The 26,153-nt window shown below is 44.0% G+C and overlaps 1 protein-coding gene and 1 pseudogene across 1 annotated transcript; one reads left to right on the forward strand and one right to left on the reverse strand.

The window, feature by feature from the left end:
- The first annotated feature begins 14,875 nt into the window (after window positions 1–14,875).
- Window positions 14,876–15,997, forward strand: LOC125083096 (olfactory receptor 10H2-like; annotated as a pseudogene).
- Window positions 15,998–24,877: 8,880 nt separating this feature from the next.
- Window positions 24,878–25,816, reverse strand: LOC125083107 (olfactory receptor 10H3-like). Its single transcript, XM_047699063.1, has one exon. The coding sequence runs from the start codon at window positions 25,805–25,807 to the stop codon at window positions 24,878–24,880; it is 930 nt and encodes a 309-aa protein (XP_047555019.1). The 5' UTR covers window positions 25,808–25,816.
- Window positions 25,817–26,153: the final 337 nt, after the last annotated feature.

Raw genomic sequence — 26,153 nt, forward strand, 5'->3', positions numbered from 1 at the left:
TGATGAAGTTCATCCCATGTCCTCCATCAGAGAAAATGTTATGTACCTAAGGGCCTGGAGGGCAGCATCATGTAGGTGTGTCAGGATTCTGATGCACTGGGTTCTCTTGAATAGACAAGCAACAGAAGACTTTCCCCTCTTCCACAGGATAAACAAAATAAGCATCATAAGAAATGCTCAAAGTGTTGATATATACATATATATATATATACACACACACATAAATATAGAATGTTCAATTGGTCTACATATAGTGCGTGTATATATATATACACATATATAAATATATATAATGTGTATATATATATAATGTTCAATTAGTCAACATAAATTACATCATGTTTTTTATTGTGTTATGTTAATCACCATAAAATACATTATTAGTTTTTTTTAAAGATTTTATTTATTTATTTGACAGACAGAGATCACAAGTAGGCAGAGAGGCAGGCAGAGAGAGAAGGTGGGGAGCAGGCTCCCCGAGGAGCAGAGATTCCTACTCAGGGCTCGATCCAAGGACCCTGGAATCATGACCCGAGCTGAAGGCAGAGGGTTTTTTTTATCATTTTTTAAAAATTTATTTTCAGCATAACAGTATTCATTGTTTTTGCACCACACCCAGTGCTCCATGCAGTCCGTGCCCTCTCTAATACCCACCACCTGGTTTCCCCAACCTCCCACCCCCCACCTCTTCAAACCCTTTAGATTGTTTTTCAGAGTCCATAGTCTCTCATTGTTCACCTCCCCTTCCAATTTCCCCCAAATGCCTTCTCCTAACTCCCCATGTCCTCCATGCTATTTGTTATGCTCCACAAATAAGTGAAACCATATGATAATTGACTCTCTCTCGAAGGCAGAGGTTTTAACCCACTGAGCCACCCAGGTGCCCCACATTATTAGTTTTTGATGCAGTGTTCCAAGATTCATTGTTTATGTACAATACCCAGTGCTCCATGGAATACATGCCCTCCTTAATACCCACCACCAGGCATCATTAGTTGTTGTTGCAATATTCAATGATTCATTACTTGCATGAAATACCCTGTGCTCATCACAACACCTGCCCTCCCTAATACTCATCACCCAGTTACCACATTCTTGCACCTCCTTCCCTTCTGTAACCCTCAGTTTTTTTCCCAGAGTCCAGAGGCTCTCATGGTTTGTCTCCCTCTCTGATTTCTTCCCATTCAGTTTTCCCTTACTTCCCCTGTGGTCCTCCGTGCTGGTCCTTATGTTCCACATGTGAGTGATAACCATAGGATAATTATCTTTCTCTGCTTGACTTATTTCACTCAGCATAATCTTCTCCTGTTCCATCCATGTTAATGCAAATGGTAGGTATTCATCCCTTCTGATGGCTGAGTAATATTCCATTGTACATAGGAACCATATCTTCTTTATCCATTCCCCTGTTGAAGGACATCTTGGCTCCTAACACAGTTTGCTTGCTGGGCACATTGCTGCTATGAACGTTGGGGTGCATGTGCCCCTTCTCTTCACTACATCTGCATCTGTGTGGTAAATACCTAGTAGTGCAATTGCTGGATGTAGGATAGCTCTATTATGAACATCTTGAGGAACCTCCATACTGTTTTCCAGAGTGGCTGTATCAGCTTGCATTACCACCAACAGTGTAAGAGGGTTCCCCTTTCTCCACATCCTCTCCAACATTTGTTGCTTCCTGCCTTGTTAGTTTTTGCCATTCTAACTGGTGGAGCTGATATCTCATTGTGGTTTTGATTTGTATTTCCCTGATGGCTAGTGATTTTGAACATTTTTTCATGCGTCTGTTAGGCACTTGTATGTCTTCTGTCCATTTCTTGGCAGGATTCTTTGTTTTTTGTGTGTTGAGTATGAGAAGTTCTTTGGAGATCTTGGATACCAGCCTTTTATCTCTAAAGTCATTTGTAAATATCTTCTCCCAAGCTGTGGATTGTCTCTTTGTTTTGTTGACTGTTTCCTTTGCTGTGCAGAGGTGGGTTGTTTTTTTTTTAACGTTGAAGTCCTGCATTTTTACAATAGCTGAGCTTCAGCTAAACTTTCATATTTCATATTTGCTTTTGTTTCCCCTTGCCTTTAGAGATATGTCTTGAAAGAGGTCTCTATGGTTGATGTCCAAGAGTTTACTTTCTATGTTCTCCTTTAGGTTTTGATGGATTCCTGTCTCACATTTATATCTTTCATCCATTTTGAGTTCATCTTTGTGTACGGTATAAGAAAATGGTCCGGTTTCATTTTTTTGCATGTGGCTATCCAGTTTTCCCAGCACCATTTATTGAAGAGACTGTCTTTTTTCCATTGGATAGTCTTTCCTGCTTTGTTGAAGATTAGTTGACCATAGAGGTCAGGGTCCATTTCTGGGTTCTCTATTCTGTTCCATTGATCTATGCGTTGCTGTCTTGATGATCATGGCTTTGAAATATAGTTTGAAGTCAGGCATTGTGATGCCCCCAGCTTTGGTTTTCTTCTTCAACGACCCCCTATTGATTCAGGGTCTTTTCTGGTTCCATACAAATGTGAGGATTGTTCCAGCTCAGTGAAAAGTGTTGTTGGTACTTTGACAGGGATGGCATTGCAAGTGTAGATTGTCCTTGCAGCATAGACATTTTCACATGAGCATGGAATGTTTTCCATCTTTTTGTGTTTTCTTTGATTTCTTTCATGAGGGTTCTGTAGTTTCTAGAGTATAGATCTTTTACCTCTTTGCTTAGGTTTATTCCTAAGGATCTTACGGTTTCTGGTGCTATTGTAAATAGAATCAATTCTTTAATTTCTCTTTCTTCAGTCACATTGCTAGTGTATGGAAATGCAACTGATTCCTGCGCATTGATTATGTATCCTGCTACATGCTTGAATTGCTATGAATTCTAGAAATTTGGGTTTTCCACATAAAATATCATGTCATCTGTGAAGAGAGACAGTTTGACTTCTTCTTTGCGAATTTGAATACCTTTTGTTTCCTTTTTGTTTTCTGATTGCTGTTGCTAGGACTTCGGGTACTATGTTGAACAATAGTGTCAAGAGTGGGCATCCTTGTCATGTTCATGATCTCAAGGGAAAGGTTCTCAGCTTTTCCCCGTTGAGAATGATATTTGCTGTGGGCTTTTCATAGATGACATTTAGGAAATTGAGGAATATTCCCTCTATCCCTACACTCTGACAGCATCAGGAAAGGATGCTATATTTTGTCAAATGTTTTTTCTGCCTCTGTTGAGAAGACCATATGGTTCTTGTCTCTTCCCTTGTTAATGTGTTCCATCCCACTGATTGATTTGTGAATGTTGAACCACACTTGCATCTCAGGGATAAATCCCAACTGGTCGTAATGGATAACCCTTTAAATGTTCTGTTGAATCCTATTAGGAGGATCTTGTTGAAAATTTTGGCATCCATATTCAACAGGGATATTGATCTGAAATTCTCCTTTTTGGTGGGGTCTTTTTCTGGTTTTGGGATCAAGGTAATGCTGGCTTCATAGAATGAGGTTAGATGTGTTCCTTCTGTTCCTATTTTTTGAAACATGTTCAGAAGAATAGGTATTATTGCTTCTTTGAATGTTTGGTAGAATTTCCCAGGAAATCTGTCAGGCCCTGGACTCTTGTTTTTTGGGAGGGTTTTTTTTTTAATCACTATTTCCATCTTGTTACTGGTTATTGGTTGATTCGGGCTGTCAGTTTGTTCAGAAAGTTTAGCTGAAGCTCAGCTATTGTGAAAATGCAGGTAGAACAGGTGTCTCATGATTATTTTGTGAAGTGGTCAAACCATGTGCTTTGTCAGGATGTATTTTGTAATTGATGTATTCAGCAAAAACTCATGAGTACTTATAACATTTCAGACACAGAAATTAAGAGCAGGATACAAATATCTGTCCCCAGGATGTCTTCCCGGGACTTTGTAGTTTATGGCAGAAGGGGAGCTGATAGAACAGGTGCACAGAGCAAGATGGAATCACTCAGGACAAGAAATAACTTATGTCAAGCATTGACATAAGCAGCCAAGAGCGTTGCTGCTCAGACATGATATCACTGAAACCAGCACGAGCTGATGGCTTCCAGAACTGGTAACCAGCTGAAACCAAGGAGGTCTTCAAAGGCCCCAGACTGATTAAACTCCCCCTTTTTAGGGATTTTATTTATTTACAACAGAGAGATAATGAGAGAGGGCTCACAAGCAAGGGGAGAGAAGGAAAGGGAGAAGCAAGCTCCCCACTGAGCAGGGAGCCCAATATGGGGCTCGAACCCAGGACCCTGGGATCATGACCCAAGCTGAAGACAGACACTCAACCAACTGAGCCACCCAGGTGCCCCTGATTAACTCCTTTTAAAAAGGAGCATTTTTGCATCAAACTTTCAGACTTTCCAAACGCTGCCCCTTTTCACATCTGACCACATAAAAAAGACAATTTCTGCAAAAGGTCTGCCCGATTGATCACCGAACTCAACAGAGATCCTCCACTGCTTGAACATAATCAGCAGCAGTGCAGAGAGCTGATCCTTTCAGACCAAGGTCTCCTCCCAACTGCATGCTCACAGACTGACTTTGTATTTGGTTTGTTAACTTCTTACCCCTTGCTCTATCTTGCTTGTTGTATGACATTGTCTTGTACTTTGCTTTGTGTGAAATCTATGAAGCCAAGATAAAAATGTAGTAAAATGTCAGTGAACTTGGGATCCTGAGTCTGCTTTATAATTAGATTAACCTGGCTTTAAGACTGAATAAAGCTGACATTATGGAAAGATACAACATGTGTATGTACCTTCATAGCATGCTCACAATGGTAGGTTTAAACAAACAGCCATGGGACCCGATCCTCACTGGGGAAGAGTCTAAATCCAGGAAAATGATTTCTTCACAACCCACACTGACTCTGATATAATATCCGTTTAATGTTTGCTTTGCTCTTACATCTGGCCCAAGAACGGAAACCACAAATCCATTTCCTTAAAATTAGCATTTCTTTGTGTGAATCATACTAACTCATATTTTTATAAATGAGTCCCTCCCCATGTGAAGGTAAAAACCAGAAGGAACCTCATCTTCCTTGCCCTGTGTTTAAATTTCAGGGGCCTGGAACACAGAAATCACTCAATAGTGTTTGATGGATGAATGGATGGAGGAGTTCCAAAGGCATGGGATAAGGTAGGTAGACAGTGAGCTGATTCTATTCACTGGACCCAGGCTGCTACAGGGCTCTCCTCAGTGATAAAATACCAGTACCGAGCACTTCCTGAACATGTGCTAAGTACCAGTCAGCTTATACATTAGGCAGGTGCTATTACTATTGGTGGTCCCCGTTTTCAGACAGAGAATCAGAGAGATCCAGTCATTGCACCAAGGTCCCACAACCAGGAAGTGGCTCGCCAGGATTTCCACCTGAGTCTGTCTGATGTGAGTCAGTGCCCTGAGGCACAGAGCCACCCAAGTTACTACATGCAAGTCTCTCTTTGCCTATCAATCTGTGTTAAAGAACCTCAAGAGAGCTGAACAGTTCACACTGGTGGCTAGTTAGTCTTTGTTTAAAGAAGCAAACAAAAAGCCCCCAGAGAATTCAGTGGAGGTGATGTCTTGGGGTAGCAGGAGATTAGGAGAATTGTCTGAATCCACCACCTCCATCCCTGCCCCCATGTGCTCAGAGCCCATCTTCCAGGGCCCCTGGGCTCCCTTCCTGGAGGACACAGAGAGGTGAACTGAGTTAGGCTCATCAGGAGTCAGTCAATGGCATGAAAGAGCACAATGGGACCCCTTCCGTGCATAGCCTGCCAAGCCCAGCTGGCATACCAATCCTTAGAAGCCAAGACCATGGTCATTACTGAACAAGTCACAGCTGGGAACTCATTAAAAGTTGGCACACAATTCCCCACCTCCACTTCCTTCGTGGAATTTAAAGAGTCCCTAAGGATTGGCCACAGACCTGCAGGCAGATGAGTTTCAGTACACACCTCAAGGCTAGGTAAGTTTGGCTCACTCCAGAGGAATGGTCCCCAAAGAGTTTTCCCATCTTAATTTCAAGTTCAGATGGTGTTTCATTAGCACCAAGAGAAGTTGGTGGGAAATGGTGGTGACCATTTTTTGGCTCATGCACCAGTTTCCTGGAGCTCAAAGAGGTGAAGTTCTACAACATGCACCATGGCAGAACCATTGCCCACAAACCACGTGGTGCCAAGTGGCTTTTGTGAACACAGCATGCTGCTGGACACAGACAGGGACAAAGGTCTCCAGAGCTCTGAGAGCAGCTGAGGCTTCTACTTCCACAGTAATGGTCACTGCATCGCATTATAGTATTACCTGATCAACACCTTCCATCCTTCCCCAATAGACTAGCAACCCTGAGAGGGTAGGACCCGTCTGAACTAGCTTAATATTGTGTGCCCATAGCTGGGTACATAATAGGTGGTCAATAAAACTGGCTGAGAAAACAAACTCATCTCTCATTACAACACTCCAGGAAGTATGTGAGTGGTAAAATCATTCTGAAATACAAATGGTTCATCCCTAATTTATCTGAAATTGACTTTTCAGGAGTGACTATGTGACTGACATCACAGGAACCCATCTACCCTCTTGTGTGTATCATAGCCGGTATTTCCTGGAGATGAGTTCCATCCCGTGGCAGTTAGGGTTATGAGTAGGGTCCTTTTGTTTGGATCCCTGTTTGGCTTTAAACCATCTTGAGCCACTCACTCCTCCTCTCCTGTCCAAGCTCTCTGTCACTTTGGCTTTCTTCCATTCCTGAAAGGGACAATCAAATTCCCACCTCGCATCCCCAGAACATGCTATTCTCTCTGCCTGATGCACCCTTTCCTCACACTCTAGTCATAGAGGAGAAAGTCTCAGCTGAAATGCCCCCTTTTTCATAAAACCCTGCAGTCTGCCCTGCTTTCATAACCCACCACCTTCCCTTCCTCACTCATCTCATATTCTTGTCTAAATTCAGTTAGCTATCATCCACCATCTCCCCTCTACTGTCATGTGCACAGGAGCAGGCATGTCAGTCCTGGTCACTGTGGGCTCCCCAGAAAGGGCTCAGGCGTTGCATACACAACTATTGGATACATGCTAGCTAGGGCTGGATGTCCTCTGAGCCAGAGATAAGAGTTATCTGGCCTACAGTGTTTGGGTACCAAGGCCAGTCATTCTTATCAAACCAACCAGCTAGCATGTCCTGTTCCGACTTTACTCAGCTATCAAGGAGCAGATCAAACATGGCACTTCCTCTCTCCATGTACCAACACACTGCTGCCTAGCAAAATGAGCAGGGACTTCTTAAGCAAAATGATGACCAAGGATTTGAAGAGTTTTTCAATTGACTTAACTGTCCAGTCTGTAGTTGAATATTGTGCCATACACATTTGCGGTGTTCTAGTTTGTGCTAGAGATGAAAAGTCACTGGACCTAAGTGCTAACACTTAAGGCTACCAGGCAAGGGGGAGAGACAGGCAAATGCTGAAATCATTCATATCCTTGGAGATAAATGTCATGAAGGTGCTGTAGACTCTCAGGACACTACAGCCCCGATGACTTCCCTGAAATTCACAGAAGTAAAAGGATCTGAAAAGGAAATCTACTGACAGTTAATGAGTCCTGCCATGTCCATGAGCCTGGAGTCAGATGGAAGACTTATAGGAAACTGCCCCCACATTCCTGGGGCCAAGAGTGCCATGTCGTGTAGAGAAGTAAGCACAGGACTTTACTCTTGGGGATGGGCTGGGTCTGACCCATCTCTCTGTCTGCAGCTGTGAATACAGATTCTGGCACCCAGTGGGAGTTGATGAATGTCTAGGGTAGGAAATGACTAGGACAATATTTCTTTTTTCTTTTTTTTTAATTTTATTTTTTATAAACATATAATATATTTTTATCCCCAGGGATACAGGTCTGTGAATCGCCAGGTTTACACACTTGACAGCACTCACCATAGCACATACCCTCCCCAATGTCCATAACCCCATCCCTCCCTCCCAACCCCCCTCCCCCCATCAACCCTCAGTTTGTTTTGTGAGATTAAGAGTCACTTATGGTTTGTCTCCCTCCCAATTCCATCTCGTTTCATTTACTCTTCTCCTACCCCCTTAACCCCCCATGTTGCATCTCCTCTCCCTCATATCAGGGAGATCATATGATAGTTGTCTTTCTCTGATTGACTTATTTCGCTAAGCATGATACCCTCTAGTTCCTTCCACATCGTCGCAAATGGCAAGATTTCATTTCTTTTGATGGCTGTATAGTATTCCATTGTGTATATATACCACATCTTCTTTATCCATTCATCTGTTGATGGACATCTAGGTTCTTTCCATAGTTTGGCTATTGTAGACATTGCTGCTATTCAGGTGCTCTATTACAAAGCTGTCATCATCAAGACAGCATGGTACTGGCACAAAAACAGACACATAGATCAATGGAACAGAATAGAGAGCCCAGAAATAGACCCTCAACTCTATGGTCAACTCATCTTCGACAAAGCAGGAAAGAATGTCCAATGGAAAAAAGACAGCCTCTTCAATAAATGGTGTTGGGAAAATTGGACAGCCACATGCAGAAAATGAAATTGGATCATTTCCTTACACCACACACGAAAATAGACTCAAAATGGATGAAGGATCTCAATGTGAGAAAGGAATCCATCAAAATCCTTGAGGAGAACACAGGCAGCAACCTCTTCGACCTCAGCCGCAGCAACATCTTCCTAGGAACATCACCAAAGGCAAGGGAAGCAAGGGCAAAAATGAACTATTGGGATTTTATCAAGATCCAAAGCTTTTGCACAGCAAAGGAAACAGTTAACAAAACCAAAAGACAACTGACAGAATGGGAGAAGATATTTGCAAACGACATATCAGATAAAGGGCTAGGGTCCAAAATCTATAAAGAACTTAGCAAAATCAACACCCAAAGAACAAATAATCCAATCAAGAAATGGGCAGAAGACATGAACAGACATTTCTGCAAGGACAATATTTCTTGGTCACTCCTGCATCAGACCCAGTGCAGAGACCCAGAAATGCACAAATCCTGCCCGGCAGAATAGCTGAGCAAAGCTACAAGGTTGTGCTTTAAAGGAACATTGGTTTTGGTCATTTTATCTCCAGTGACCACAGACTGCTTGGCACACAGTAGGTGCACAAGAAATACCTGTGAGAAAAATGAAAGCATAGTGCCCACAGTTCAAGAAAAATGTTGAAATGGGTGCTGAGGTGGGTAGAGTTCACCTTGCCCACACACCTACTGTGTGCCAGGCTCTTTATACACAAGTGTCTCTTCTCCTTATCATTCACCCCCATTTCATAAAAGAGAAAGTGAGTCCCAGAGCAGCCAAGCCACTTGTCCAGGATCACAGCACTCCCCTCAAGGCCGGATTGCAAGACCCAGCTCAGCTAATACCTTGGGCTCCACTCCATCTCCTGGCTTCCTCCTGACCCCTTTCTGTGACCTTAGCCTTATATCCTGATCTCTCTGTGTATCCAGAAGCAACAACAAAGATCTTTCTCCTTATTCCTGAATTCACTTCTTGGTTGAACATACGTTTCTTTCATGTCCTTTCTGGACTTGAGTAGTGCCAGGAATTTCCAGATTGCCCTCACATTCTGGGTCTTCTGCTGTGCCAGTGGGCTAGAGCTTAGAGTAGAGTGTTGATGGAACTCTCAGTCCAGGCTGACACCTCCTTCCACAACTCTCCCTTGGACCCTACAAAGGTGGATCCAAGGTGTCTAAAGTCCCTTTACATTTTGACCCTGAATGATTTTCCAGACTCCCCCGACTCCATTCTGGGCATTTCTCCATGCCTTTTCTTAAGTTGGTTCCTTTGCCAGCTATTCCCTCCCTGACTCCGTGTGCCAGGGATTGTTCATCCTTCAGAGTTCAGCTCATGCCACCTCCCTCCTTTCCCACTGGCGCTGTAGGGTCTCACAGCACTGTGCATGTGCTTCCTTCACTGTTTCCATTAATGCATTTGTACTGTGCATGTATTGTTCCATTTAATTTTTATCATTCTGGGTGCAGGGAACACAGGATGCTCCCAATGAGATGCCATCTCTGCCCTTGGGAGGTCTGGTGAAGTCTAGTGAGAGACACTGACCCATAACTGGTGATGACAGCACCATGTGATGTAGGACTTCAGGGCAAGCTAGGAGTCAGACAGGCCCCTGGCCAAGCCAGTGGTGCAAGGACACAGGATAGGATTCCTGGAGAGGGTGGCATGGGATGTGAGACCGGTTGATTGAAGCAGATGGGAGTGAGGCATGAGGGATGCAGTGGGATCTGGGGATGAGAGAGTCTGGTACACTCAAGAAGTTGAAAATGCTCCCATCTCATTTTAGCCTACAGATACAAAGTGGGGGGTCTGTGTTGGAAGAAAGAGCGAGCTTAGAGAGGAAACTGGAGAAACCAATAAGGAACAGACTGTCAGCTGCAGTGAAGCATATGGAACTAGAGAACCATGGCTGGTTCCAAGCAGGGGGGAAGATGGAATGTGGTCTCTTCAGCGGGATCCCTCTGATGCCTTGCAGGAGGCAGGTGCAGAGGTCAGACCTGAAGCAGAGGACTGGATCAGGACGGATGCTGTAGTGGGTCAAGATAGTGTCACTCAGAAGTGCATGCCCACTTGGAACCTCAGAATGTGACCTTGTTTGAAATAGGGTCTTTACACATGTAATTAGAGAAGGATCTCAAGATGAAATCATGCTGTGTGCTGGGCCCCTAAATGCTGGTGTCTAATGACTAGTGTCCTTATAAGGAGAGGAGAAGACATACAGACACAAGGACAAGTTCATGTGAAGGCAGGTAGAGATTGAAATGATGCAGTCAAGTCTTCTGACAGCCACCAGAAGCCAGAGAGAAGCAGGGGTATCCTGCCTCAGAGCCTGCAGAAGGAATGACATGCTAACCCCTGGCCCCCAGAACTGCTAGCACATTTCTGGAGTTTGGAGCACCCCAGTTTGTGGTAATTTGTCCCCTCAGGCCCAGGAAACCAATACAAGGACGGGTGCTGTCTTCTAGGTCAGATGTGTTCACACCATGCCGGGGGCCCGGATGTGAGAACATAGGGAGTGGCAGGTGAGTGGACACTGAGCTGCACTGTGGCCCAAGTGCAAGGCAAGTCGGGTGCTGGTAACTGTGATGGTGTGGCACTGCCTCCTCCCCTCCATCAGACCTCAGCCTGGAGCAGACTGGGCCCAGAGCAAGGACATGCCTTAGAGATCCCATCTCTGGCCCAACACCTCTGCCTCTGCAGAGGCCAGACAGCAGCTCTCTTCTGGACCAGTCCCAGGGCCTGGGACCCAGGATTTCTCCACCAAAGCTCTGATAACCTGTGCTGTCCTCTCTGGGATAGCCCCGGGGTGCCTGTTTGTGGGGTGTGGATGGAGCCTGAGCATTGGGAATGGAGTGTGCCTAGTCCATAACTCAGAGAACAAAGGAGTATGCTCAGAGGGTATGGGAGGGACGCCAGCCTCCTGCTGTATTTCTTCACCTCCATCTACAGACTTAAACTTCCTCTGCACAGCCCAGCTGGGAGGTCTTAGGGAAAGTATGGAGGCTGCATGTACAGTTCTTGGTGAATCTCAGGGAAGCTTGTGGAAGTCTCTGGAGTCCTGTTGCTTCTCCCCCTCTCCCCCCCTCCACTGGGGCTATGATGGTGGCCCCACCCACAAGCTGAGTCAGCAGCCCACCTCCCCCTGGGAGGCCTTTGGAATGCCACTGGAGTACAGCTAGATAAAGTGCAGGTGCAGCCTCCTGCCTTGCCCACCCCACTTCTGATCTCTTAGTGTTGAGTGCCAGTGAGGGGACCCAGGGCTTCCTCGGCAACGCCCCCAGACCGCTCCCCGCCGCCAACAACAGAGGCGAGTGTGTGCCCCGTGATGCAAGCGCGGGATGCAGGGAAAGACTGTGGGTAATAAGAATGTTGGGGTGGATCTTGGGACCCAGAAACCGGCCCAACGAAGTCTGAAGCAAACAATGCCTGGGCAGAGACCTCTAATCTGGAATCGCACATCCAGGCTGGGCTGTGTGTGCTGGAGTCCATGAGTGTCCTGTGCACTTCCTGGCTGTCTCTGCAGATCTTAGCGGGAAGGTTGTATGTCAGGGACACCAGCGTTAGTCACCATCTTCCTGCTTGTGCTGTGTCCTACTGTGAGAGTGTAGGTCTGTGTGCACCTGCAGGTGTGCCTGTGTCCACAACTCTGCTGTTGTGTGGGTCCATCCCCGCAGCCGGGTCTCCCCATCTGTGTGGTGAGGCAGGCTGACAGAAGGGCTCAGGTGCCTGTGGGCCTGCTTTGTGCCTATCTGGTGTGAGAGCTTAAGGCAGCTGCACCTGTGGGGATGGGTAGCAAGGGGAATTCAGGTATGTGGAAGTGTGGGGCCTGCCCACATGGACGTGTTTGTGAGACACAGGGGGCACCCAGATCCCAGTCTGTGAGACAGGAGGCCACCCACCCCTGAGAAGAGCTGTACTGAGGTGCTTCTCCTTCTGTTCCCACACACCTGGGCAGAGGCTCAGTGGCTGACCTGGAAGGCACAGGTAGGCTTGAGGGCAGGTGGTGGGTTCTTCCTCCCTCATCTCTCCTCTGGCCCTAGACACTCACTCTCTGTCTTTCTTGGGACAGGCTGGGCTGTAAATCAAGGGAGAGACAACTCAGAAGTAAAGGAGGGCCGAAAAAGGCCTGTTTTGCTTTCTTAAAAAATTGGGCAAAATTCACATAATATAGAATTAACCATTTTGAATTGAACAGATTATTTGCATTTGGCACATTCATGATGTTGTGCAATCACCACCCCTTTATAGTTGTCAAATATTTCCATCACTCCAAAAGGAAACACTGCCTTCATTAGTAATCACTTACCCATTCCCCAGGCCCCTCAGCAAGGGCTCTAGCCCCTAATTTGCTTGTTGTGTCTATGAATTTGTATATCTTAGGTATTTCATATTAAAGGAATCAGACGTTTTCTTCAGAAAGTCTTTCATGCCTGGATTTTTTTCACATAGCATAATGTTTTCAAGTTTCATTTATGATGTAGCAAGTGTTCATACTTTGTTGTGTAAAAAGTACACAACAGAAAATTTATTATCTTAACCATTGTTAAGTATGCAGTTCAGTGGTGTTAAGTATATTCACATTTTTATGTAATAGATCTGCAGAGCTCTTTTCATGCTGCAAAACAGAAACTCTACACCCATTAAACAAAGCTTTCCATTTCCCACTCTCTGTAGCCCTTGGCAACCACCATTCTACTTTGTTTCTATAAATTTGACTGCTTTAGGTACCTCGGATAGGTGGGATCATACAGGATTTCTCCTTTCTGGGGACTGGCTGATTCCACATAGTGTAAACCTTCATTGGTATTATAACATGAGACAGGATTTCCTCCCTTTCAAGGCTGAATGATATTCCATTGTACGGATATATCACACCTTGTTTATCCATCCATCCACCAATGAACAATGGGGCTGTTTCCACCTCAGGGCTCTTGTGGCTAGTGCTGCTCTGACCAGGAGTGTGCAAATACGTCTTCCAGACCCTGCTTATGCCACTTTTGCATATCCATCCAGAAGTGGGATGCCTGAGGCATAGGTGGTTCTATTTCTAATTTTTAATTTATGAACGGAAAACCATTCATACTGTTTTCCATAGCTCTTGAACGACTGTGCTATCCCACCAACAATGCAGATTTCCAATTTCCCCTCCTCCTTCCCAATTTAAATGGCACAACTGAGTGCCATTTAAACATTCCCAACGTTGTGCCACCAACACCTCCATTTAGGTCCAAGACATTTCCCCACCCCTGAAGGAAATCTACAACCCATTAAAAGTCCACTCCCATTCCATCCTCCTCCGGTTCCCTGGCAGCTGCTAATCTGCTTTCTGTCTTAATGCATTTGCCTATTCTGCATATTTCAAATAAATGAACTCATACAATATGTGGTCTCTGTGGATGGCTTCTTTCACTCAGCATATTGTCTTAGCATGTTGTAATGTGTGTCAGTACTTCATGCTTTTGTATGCTTCAAAGATACTCCATCATATGGTTATACCAGTTTTTGTTTATCCATTCATCGGTTGATCTATCCTGCATCATTAAATAGGCGTTGCATTTTTGCATCACGTCTGTTGGTGTCAGAGAGAGGAAGACAGAGAGACAGAAAGACAGAGAAGTAACCCTGGATGGAGCAGAAGCTTGGAAGGAGAGCTGTCCTCACAGGGAGCTGGGGCAGATGTGAGTCTGTTGCCTCTTGGAGAAGGGTATGAGAGAACCCACAGCTGCCAGCATTGGTTGCTCCACGAAGCAGGTGACTGGGGACAGGAGAGTGGGTAGGGCTTGAGGAGATGGAAGGAGATTCAGTGAAATGCATTGTTAAGTGACCAGAGATAGAGTGCCCAGCAGGGGTGGGAGAATGTGATCTGGTGATGCTGGTCAGTGCCACATCCTTGTGGGGGACTCACACAAGTAGGACCACACAACAATAGTACCTAAGAGCTGAACGTGCACACCTCACCTTAGTGTTACTACAGCCCTATGGAATAAGAAATATTATTCCACGTTCCCAGGGAGCCAGTAAGGGGCAATGCTGACAATTAAACAGCGCCTATATCCTCTCCATGCCACACAGGAGATGTGCCCTCCAGCTGAAGATAGCAATTAGGGAGTAGTTTGCACTTACAGTTCAGGACGGATTTTGAATCACAGAGTTGGAGATAAGCATGGAGTGGCCAGCATGCTCCAAGGCAGGAAAGCCAGGAGGTTGTGCATGGAGTCAATAATAGTAATAACAGTAGTTGTAGTTATTATTATTAGTATTATTTTTACTGCATTCTTACTATGCTCCAGGGCCCTCCCTATGCACTTGAGGTTCATGATGTTCCATGAACCCCATGCAACTCCCAGGTGCAGTGACAGTCATTATGAGCATTGGGTGGCGGAGGGAATGGCCCATGGTCTGCAGGGTGAGGGTCCCCTCTTCCCCCGGGAAGTCCTCTGGCCTGGGCTCAGCTTGGTCCCCGAGCTCCTGCCCACCAGGCCGCCTCCGCTCTCTCTCCACCCAGGGATGGCTGCCACTCTGGGTCTAAACCACAGCTCCGTTTCTGAATTCATCCTCGTGGGCTTCTCCACCTTCCCACCTCATCTCCTGCCCATCTTCTTCCTGCTGTTCCTGCTCATGTACCTGTTCACGCTGCTGGGGAACCTGCTCATCATGGCCACTGTCTGGAGTGAGCGCAGCCTGCACACGCATGCCCATGTACCTCTTCCTGTGTGCACTGTCCATCTCTGAGATCCTCTACACCTTGGCCATCACCCCGCGTCTGCTGGCCGACCTGCTCTCCATCCATTGCACCATCGCCTTTGCAGCCTGTGCCAGCCAGATGTTCTTCTCCTTCACATTCAGCTTCACCCACTCCTTCCTTCTCACCGTCATGGGCTATGACCGCTACGTGGCCATCTGCCACCCATTGCGGTACAATGTGCTCATGAGCCCTCGTGGCTGCGCCTGCCTGGTGGCCTGGTCCTGGGCTGGTGGTTCAGTCATAGGGCTGGTGGTTGCCACTGCCATTTTCCACCTCACCTTCTGTGGACCCAATGAGATCCACCATTTTTTATGTCATGTGCCCGTCTCTTGAAGTTGGCCTGTGGAACAGATGTACCAATAGTGGCCCTAGGTGTGGGGCTGGTGTGCATCACCAACTTGTTGGGTTGTTTTCTCCTCATCCTCCTCTCCTACACCTTAATTGTGGCCGCCATCTTGAAGATCCCCTCTGCTGAGGGCAGGCACAAAGCCTTCTCCACCTGTGCTTCACACCTTATTGTGGTCATTGTGCATTATGGCTTTGCCTCAATTATCTACCTCAAGCCCAAGGGTCTTCACTCCCAGGAAAGCAATACCCTGATGGCCATCACCTATACAGTCCTCACGCCCTTCCTCAGTCCCATCATCTTCAGTCTCAGGAACAAGGAGCTGAAGACTGCCATGAACAAGACCTACCTTAGCAAACTTTATCCCTCCAACATTTAAGTGGCCAGTGTGAAGGTGGTTTTAGAAAAAGGTAGAAGGATGACTGTAGCCTCATCTGTAAAATGGGTTAACAGTGACCACTGAGTATAATTGATAAAGATGTGTGACAACACCCATAACATGGCAGGTGCAATAAATGTGAACTTTTCTTCTTTTTCCTCCATTGGTTTGTGTTCAGACATTAGTTTTATTTGTAATCAAACAGCTTTCTTGAGATATAATCCACATGCCATAAAATTCACCCATTTAAAGTACACAATTCAGTTGGTCTTTAGTATATTCAAAGTTATGTGATCATCACCACTATCGATTTGAAACATTTTTGTCACCCAAAAAGGTAACCCCTACCCATTTATTCCCCATTTCTTCCCCAGCTCCCAATACTCCCAGACCTGGGAAACCACTTTTTTTTTTTTCAGAAAATTTTGTTTAAAATTCTTTTATATTATTTTATGTTAGTCACCATACAGTACACCGTTAGTTTTTGATGTAGTGTTCCATGGTTCATTGTTTGTATATAACATTCAGTGCTCCATGAAATACGTTCCCTCCTCAAAACACATCACCGGCTAACCCATGCCCCACCCCCACATCTAAAACCCTCAGTTTGTTTTCTGGAGCCCATAGTCTGTCATGGTTTATCTCCCCCTCTGATTTCGGCCCCCTTCATTTTCCCCTTCCTTCTCATAATGTCCTCCATGCTGTTCCTTATATTCCACAAATAAGTGAAACCATACGACTTTCTCATTAACTTTCTCTACTTGAATTATTTCACCTAGCATAATCTTCTCCAGTTCCATCCATGCTGATGCAAATGTTGGGTATTCATCCTTTCTGATGGCTGAGTGATATTCCATTGTATAGACGGATCACATCTTCTTTATCCATTCGTCTGGTGAAGGACATCCTGGCTCCTTCCATGGTGTGGCTATTGTGGATATTGCTGCTACAACAATGGGGTTCATGTGGCCCTTCTTTTCACTACATCTGTATCTTTGGGGTAAATACCCAGTAGTGCAATTGCAGGGTCAGGGGGTAGCTCTATTTTTAACTTCTTAAGGAATCTCCACACTGTTTTCCAAAGTGGCTGCAGCAACTTGCGTTCCCACCAACAGTGAAAGAAGGTTCCCCTTTCTCCATATCCTCTCCAACATTTGTTGTTTCTTGCCTTGTCAGTTTTTGACATTCTAACAGTGTAAGGTGGTATCTCAATGTGGTTTTGATTTGAATCTTCCTGATGGCTAATGATGATGAACATTTTTTCATGCATCTGGTAGCCATTTGTATGTCTTCTTTGGAGAAGTGTCTGTTCATGTCTTCTGCCCCTTTTTTGACGTGATTATGTTTTTTGAGTGTTGAGTTTGAGGAGTCTTTTATAGATGTTTTTAGAAGGAGTTTCCATGTGACATCAATTGTAAGGCTTCCTCCTTATCCACTTAAGATACCTCTAGTAATGTATCATTGTCATGACCTTGCTGAACTGAATCCATTTGGTGAATGCCTCTCTACTGGATCTCACTTGAAAGTGGACATAGGAGGAAAGTCTCTATTCCTTGGGAGTCTATTCCTCTTCACACTGTCTTACCCTGAAGTGCAGTGAAGAAGACAAATGCAAAAGGGGGCATCATCCATGTTACAAGTGGAATTCCCTCAAACAACCTGCTCTTTGGGGCAGACAATCAAACCAACCATGAGAGAAGAGATGTAGGTGGTATTTCCAATGCCCATTTACCACTACTTCTGACATCAACCACTCTAACTCGGGAATCTTCATAAAGTAGCAAAGCAATATCTAGCTCCTTGGTTCCCCTGTCCTGGAATGAATCTCTCCTCAAAGTTCTGTTTTTTTTTTTTTTAACATTTTATTTATTTATTTGAGAGAAGAGAGAGACAGTGAGAGAGAGCATGAGCGAGGAGAAGGTCAGAGGGAGAAGCAGACTCCCCATGGAGCTGGGAGCCCGATGTGGGACTCGATCCCGGGACTCCAGGATCATGACCTGAGCTGAAGGCAGTCGCTCAACCAACTGAGCCACCCAGGCGCCCTCAAAATTCTGTTTTTTATCTGTATTTTTAAAGTTGTGTTCTCCTTTCATGCATAGTACCCAGTTCTTCCCATTACTCAATTTTTTAAAAATTTGAATTCAATTAGCCAAGGTATAGTACATCATTGATTTTTGATGTAATGTTCAATGCCTAATTACCCAACTTTTACTGGTGAATTGTCTATGTGGGTTGGTAATTTGACAAATGTTAGCAGGATGTTATCTCCTTGACAGCTCACTCTCTTTATATTGATTCCCTTTAGGTTTTTCCATTACCATTGGCTGGGAAACCCTTAAGGATGACTTCAGACATGGAGTTGTGGTGTAGGCCCCACATGTGGCCATCTCTGCTGGGGAAGGAGGTAAGAAGGCCCAGTAGACATGACTCAGGTTATCCACTGAGCCCTGCCTGGGAGGACTTCCTGGATGTGTCCCTACACCTTCCAACTGTAGCCCCTCCCTTTGCAACATGGTGTTCATGGTATTGGTCTGTGCTTCAAAGAGCTATTTGGGGTTTATATAAGATCATGCATCTCAAATGCTCAGCATGGGTCCTGGTGCATAGTAAGAATTCAAAATAATATTAATAATTATTATGACTACTATTCTAAAATCCCAGTGGAAGGAGCTCAGGGTCTATATTCAGCCACACCCGGGTTGAGTCCTACTTCAGAGCTCGTCAGGGCCTCCAGCCATTTTCCTAAGTAGGAAGGGTAAATTCAAGAAAAAAACAAGTCTAGTCTTTCCTTAAAAAATTTATACTGGGATCTCTAATAAAAAATTTGAATTGGAACAATCTGGTGCTGGTTGGCATTCTATCTTTGAAAGAATAATGCACATCTAACATCATTATGCTTGCATCAACTCTGAGCTATGTGCAAGCCTTAGTAAGTATTACATGGTGCTTTTTCCTTTTATACAAAACTATACCATGTTACCTGCATGAAAATCTGTTAAAAAATTTGAGCTTTAAATCCCTGCTCAAAAACCCCAAGCCCAGGGGCACCTGGGTGGCTCAGTGGGTTAAAGCCTCTGCCTTCGGCTCGGGTCATGATCCCAGGGTCCTGGGATCGAGCCCCGCATCGGGCTCTCTGCTCCAACAGGGAGCCTGCTTCCTCCTCTGCCTGCCTCTCTGCCTAGTTTCTCTCTGTCAAATAAATTAAAAAAAAAAAAGTTAAAAAAAAAGCACCCCAAGCCCACATTGGGTTGGTTCCTTACCTCTTCCTATAATAAGTCTCTAAATATCTATTCATATTATAATGTAATATTATATGTTATGTAGTATTGTATTTCATTAAATTATTATTATATTACATGTTATAATCACATCAATATATAATCATATACAGTATAAAGCATATACTGTGTTATTATGTTATATTAATAATTATTGCATTTTATAATTAGATTATATATTATTTGTAACAACCATATGTTATATAAAAATGCATAATTAATAAATAATTATCAATATAATATGCAATAATATACATTACATGTGATAATATATGCATAATATATTAATACATAGTACAATATATTAACAAGTTATATATTTGTCAATAAATTATTTTATGAAATTATATAAATTATATTTATATATTGCTATATTATATATCATATATAAAATATACACTATATTATCATATTAATATATATACCATATTACTATAGTATATTATGTCATATATACTATCATATAGAGTATCATAGTATATAATATATGCTATATATCATTTTTTTTAACTGTTCAAGCATGATTTATTTTTTTATTTTTTTTTAATTTTTTTATTTTTTCAGCATAACAGTATTCATTATTTTTGCACCACACCCAGTGCTCCATGCAATCCGTGCCCTCTACAATACCCACCACCTGGTGCCCCCAACCTCCCACCCCCCACCCCTTCAAAATTCTCAGATCGTTTTTCAGAGTCCATAGTCTCTCATGGTTCACCTCCCCTTCCAATTTCCCTCAACTTCCTTCTCCTCTCCATCTCCCCTTGTCCTCCATGCTATTTGTTATGCTCCACAAATAAGTGAAACCATATGATAATTGACTCTCTCTGCTTGACTTATTTCACTCAGCATAATCTCTTCCAGTCCCGTCCATGTTGCTACAAAACTTGGGTATTCATCCTTTCTTTTTTCTTTTTTTTTTTTTTACAGCTTTAAAAACATATATTTTTATCCCCAGGGGTACAGGTCTGCGAATCGCCAGGTTTACACACTTCACAGCACTCACCATAGCACATACCCTCCCCCTATCCATAACCCCACCCCCCTCTCCCAACCCCCTCCCCCCATCAACCCTCAGTTTGTTTTGTGAGATTAAGAGTCACTTATGGTTTGTCTCCCTCCCAATCCCATCTTGTTTCATTTACTCTTCTCCTACCCCCTTAACCCCCCATGTTGCATCTCCTCTCCCTCATATCAGGGAGATCATATGATAGTTGTCTTTCTCCGGCTATATATCATTTTTAAAATAATTTTTATTTTTTAAATTTTTCAGTGTAGCAGAATTCATTGTTTATGCACCACACCCAGTGCTCCATGCAATACATGCCCTACACAATACCCACCACCAGGCTCATCCAACTTCCCACGCCCTGCCCCTTCAAAACCCTCAGATTGTTTTTCAGAGTCCATAGTCTCTCATGGTTCATCTCCCCCTCCAATTTCTCTCAATTCCCTTCTCCTCTCCATCTCCCCATGTCCTCCGTGTTATTTGCTATGCTCCACAAATAAGTGAAACCATATGATAATTGACTCTCTCTGCTTGACTTATTTCACTCAGCATAATCTCTTCCAGTCCCATCCATGTTGCTACAAAAGTTGGGTATTCATCCTTTCTGATGGAGGCATAATACTCCCTAGTGTATATGGACCACATCTTTCCTATCCATTTGTCTGTTGAAGGGCATCTTGGTTCTTTCCACAGTTTGGCAATCATGGCCATTGCTATTATGAACATTGGGGTACAGATGGCCCTTCTTTTCACTGCATCTGTATCTTTAGGGTAAACACCAGTAGTGCAATTGCAGGGTCATAGGGAACCTCTATTTTTAATTTCTTAAGGAATCTCCACACTGTTTTCCAAAGTGGCTGCACCAACTTGCATTCCCACCAACAGTGTAAGAGGGTTCCCCTTTCTCCACATCCTCTCCAACACATGTTGTTTACTGTCTTGTTAATTTTGGGCATTCTAAGTGGTGTAAGGAGGTATCTCAATGTGGTTTTGATTTGAATCTCCCTGATGGCTAGTGATGAACATTTTTTCATATGTCTGATAGCCATTTGTAGGTCTTCATTAGAGAAGTGTCTGTTCATGTCTTCTGCCCATTTTTTGACATGATTATCTGTTTTGTGTGTGTTGAGTTTGAGAAGTTCTTTATAGATCCTGGATATCAGCCTTTTGCCTGTACCATCATTTGCAAATATCTTCTCCCATTCCATGGGTTGCCTCTTTGTTTTGTTGACTGTTTCCTTTGCTGTGCAGAAGCTTGTGATCTTGATGAAGTCCCAAAAATTCATTTTTGCTTTTGTGTCCTCTGACTTTGGAGACATATCTTGAAAGAAGTTGCATGGCTGATATCAAAGAGGTCACTGCCTATGTTCTCCTCTATGATTCTGATCGATTCCTCCCTCACATTGAGGTCTTTTATCCATTTTGAGTTTATCTTTGTGTATGGTGTAAGAGAATGGTCAAGTTTCATTCTTCTACATATAGCTGTCCAATTTTCCCAGCACCATTTATTGAAGAGATTGTCTTTTTTCCCCTGGCTTTTTTTCCTGCTTTGTTGAAGATAATTTGACCATAGAGTTGAGGGTCCATATCTGGACTCTCTACTCTGTTCCACTGGTCTATGTGTCTGTTTTTATGCCAGTACCATGCTGTCTTGGTGATCACAGCTTTGTAGTAAAGGTTGAAATCAGGTAACGTGATGCCCCCAGTTTTGTTTTGTTACATATACTATCATATAGAGTATCATAGTATATAATATATACTATATATAATTTAATATATATTGTTTCATATAATGGAACAATACAATTATAGCATACTACATAATATATTCTAATCGCACTAGATCATTATTTACTCACTAAGTTGAGTTTTTCAGGCAATTAACAAATATTTATTAAGTATCTACTATGAGTTGAGCATAGTAGAGCTACAATGGTAAGCAAGACAGAGACCTTGACCCCAGGGAACTTACAGTCTAATGGGGAGATTCACGGGGGGAATAAAGTACCCATGTGTACTGCACAGCAATCATGTTATTCAAAAAATAATTCATATGGACTACAGTGAGGTGCAGATAGTAAGGTCTCTGAGCTATGTGAAGCCTGCAAAATGTTCTAAGAGTGTTAAAAACTGTGGTTTTACCTTTTTTCCCCTACTGGCAAACAGTGTGACTTTCCACACATTCTATGGACGTGAAGGACTCAGCAAATAGAAGAGTCATAAGCACAGACAGAGGCTGGGTTCTATAGGTCCTGGCCTGGGTACTCTACAGCTGCACAGTGATATGTGTCCTCAAAACACTCCCCAAGGGCCTTGCTGCCAATGACCAAATCCTGCAGCCGGGCTATCGGGACTCCTTCACCTTTGCTGATGTACTTCCAAGGATACTCAGCCCTTCTCATAAGTGATCACAATGCCCTAAGTCTTCTCCATAGAGAAGAATGGCCTACGGATCTGGGTTGAAACTAATTTGTTTATGAAACATTTGTTTCATGAAACAAATCACATAGAATGACAGGATGCCATGCCATGAGTCAGTTTTCTAGGGCTGCTGTAACAAAGCCCATAAACCTAGTGACTTAAAACCACACACATCTATCCTCCTCTATGCTGGAGGCCAGAAGCCAAAATCAGGGTCACCAGCTGTGAGTCAAGTTGTGAGCAGGGCTGCGTCCTTCAGGGGATCCAGGGGAGGTTCTGTCTCCTGCTTTCCCAGCTGCCAGAGGCTGAGGCATTCCTTGGCTCAAGGTTCCTGACTCAGCTACTCCAATCCCTCCTTCCAGTGTCACATTGCCTACTTCTCTCTGTGTCTGACCCCTCCTGCCCCCTTTTAGAAAGACACTTGCAGTTATAGCAAGGCCATCTGGATGATCCAGGGCAATCCCTCTGCCTCAGAGGATTAACTGCATCTCATCAGCATGCAGTCCCTTTTGCTGGGGAAGGGAACACAGTCACGGGCTCTGGAAAAGGACCTCTTAGGTGTGATGGGTTGGCATTAGTCATTAACATCAATAATTATAAAATAATGAAATGGAACCCCAGGGTCTCGTTGTCAGCATCAATGTGACAAGTGTCACAAAGTGTCTCCGTAACTCCCCTGGAGTCAGTATTTCTCTCTGGCTGTGTGAAGGGGTGTGTGTCTAGGGCTGCACCTGCCCTCCCACCCCGAAGGGTGTCTATTCCTTCTAATGACAGCCTTCCTCTCCCAGTCAGGACCACACTTCCCTCTGCAGGCACCTGAGAGAGGTGCATTCCTGATCATCAACTGCACACATATGCAGATTATAATGAATTCCTGCTTCACCACTCCAGGCCACTGTGTCTGGAGACAAATCATCTCTCAGATTTGCATTTACTGCTTTACAAAAATGTGAATAGGAATAGATTTCAGTCATATCTAAATGTTTAGAAATAATAATTTATTTTGAGATGTAGAAGAGTGAATGCATAGGAAACACTTCCCACAACATTTAGCAAACTGCGAGTGCTCATATGTGATAGTCGTTCTTACATTTATTATTATAAAACACCTTCTATCCTCAGCCTAAATATCTGACCACAGCTTTGAGCATGAACTTACACCAAGAAAAGATCCTCTTCTTGGATGTTTAGATATATGGTATTCCCAAACCCCAGCATGGAACTCAGACAGATGTAAAATTTCATGTGACTCCTTCATTCATGGGTGACGTCCCGCAACATTTCTAATCTGTAAAGAAGGTACCCATACCCTGCTCTCTCTTTGTGCCATCCTGAGATACTACTGCGCCCTCCAACACATCCCCCAGATAGATTCAAGTAAAACACAAGAATGAGAAATTGATGTCTCACTGAAAGTAATGTGGGGAAGAAGGGAAAAGGATTTCTATAAGATGTCAGATAGCAACACACTTTTAACATTCTGTGTGTTTTGATACACTGAGCCCTCTCCTCCTCCACTCTGATGCCATCTCTAGTCCCTCGCTTTCTCTCTCCTACTCTTCACTTCATATTCTGACATCCTTCACTCAATTCAGATCAGTATAGAAAAATTCCCCTAGGATCTATCACCTACAGACAGAAGGGACTAGACAGAGTCAAATACCTTCATGGAGACAAAGAGTTTATCTACTTTTTTGTACATTTTCATATTAAAGGGTGACTATAAAGCACTGGACACAATACCCCACCCCAAAAAGCTGCAATGTTGGTGGCATTCATTATTATGCTAATTTCTGTTTATACTTATGTTGGAGGAAACAAAGTCTTTCCTGGTTTCTCCATTCAAGAAGAACCATTGGCTTCAGTGCCCAAACACACCCATATGATGCCCCTCTCTGGCTCAGAGGCAGAAAACACATTCTTAGACATAGGCAATGGTATAGACTTCATCTCACAGAGGAAAGAACAAGAGATGATGATTGCTAGTTCCTATGCAAAAGGGGGGCAAACAAATTGAAGAAAAACAAATATGTAGCATGTTCCAATACCTATGCATGTGTCCAACCTTACCTTTCAGTATTTTCATATATTAAATCTCTACAAAAGTCCTGTGGAGAGATTCATCATTATCTCCAACCCAGCTATCCTATTTCCTCACCAACAAACTGGCTATCAAGAGCTTAGGGGACTGAATTTTCTCTGGAAACTTCTCCTTATTGCATTCTTGAGCTCCTTATTCCTGAGGCTGAAAATGATTGGGCTGAGAAAGGGAGTGAAGACTGTATAGGTGGTGGCCATCAGAGTGTTACTGTCCATAGAATGGGGGCCCTTGGGCTTGAGGTAGATAATGGACGCAAAACTGTAGTGCACAATGACTACAGTGAGGTGGGACACACATGTGGAGAAGGTCTTGTGCCTGCCTTCAGCTGAGGGGATCCTCAATATGGCGGCCACGATGAAGACATAGGAGAGCATGATGAGGAATAAACATCCCATCAGAGCTGTGACACACACCAGGATCACACCCAAGGTGACAGAGGAATTCTCATTCCCACAGGCCAACTTCAAGAGAGAAAACACGTGGCAGAGAAAATGGTGGATGACGTTAGACCCACAGAAGGTGAGATGGAAAACTATCAGGGTCACCATCATCCCCATGACTGAGCCACCAGCCCAGGTCCATGACACCAGACGGGCACAGGTGCGGGTGCTCATGAGCACGTTGTAGCGCAGGGGGTGGCAGATGGCCACGTAGCGGTCATAGCCCATGATCATGAGCAGGAAGGAGTGGGTGAAGCCAAATGTGAAAGAGAAGAACATCTGGCTGGCACAGGCCACAAAGGTGATGGAACGGTGGCTGGAGAGCATGTCAACCAGCATGCGAGGCGTGACGGCAACAGTGAACAGAATCTCGGAGGTGGACAGAGCACACAGGAAGAAGTACATGGGCGTGTGCAGGCTGCGCTCACTCCAGACAGTGGCCATGATGAGCAGGTTCCCCAGCAGCGTGAACAGGTACATCAGCAGGTACAGCAGGAAGAAGAGAGGTAGGAGATGCTGTGGGAAGTTGGAGAAGCCCACGAGGATGAATTCAGACACCATGCTATAGTTCTGACCAGCCCCAGATGCTGCATCTGCTCAGATCACAGAGGGAATGAAGGTGATCAGAATAAAGATCATGAATCTATATAACAATATACCCTAGAAAATCTACAAAATGGAGGAACACAGATGCAGTGTCTGAGGATTGGGAAAATGACAAGGATACGCACTGTTTCTGCTGTTCTTTAGCATGGAACTGAAAGCCATGAGTGGTGCTCTGAGAAAAGAAAAAGAAAGAAGGTATGTAAGGATTGGAAAGGAAGAGACTGGCTTGTCCACCCAGAAAAAGCAAAAGAATAAAGTCAGAACATATCACAGTGTGAGAGAGCACTGAGCTGTAGAAGAC

The sequence above is a fragment of the Lutra lutra genome, chromosome 1 (genome assembly GCF_902655055.1).
Source record: "Lutra lutra chromosome 1, mLutLut1.2, whole genome shotgun sequence".
In the NCBI taxonomy this organism is placed as follows: domain Eukaryota; kingdom Metazoa; phylum Chordata; class Mammalia; order Carnivora; family Mustelidae; genus Lutra; species Lutra lutra.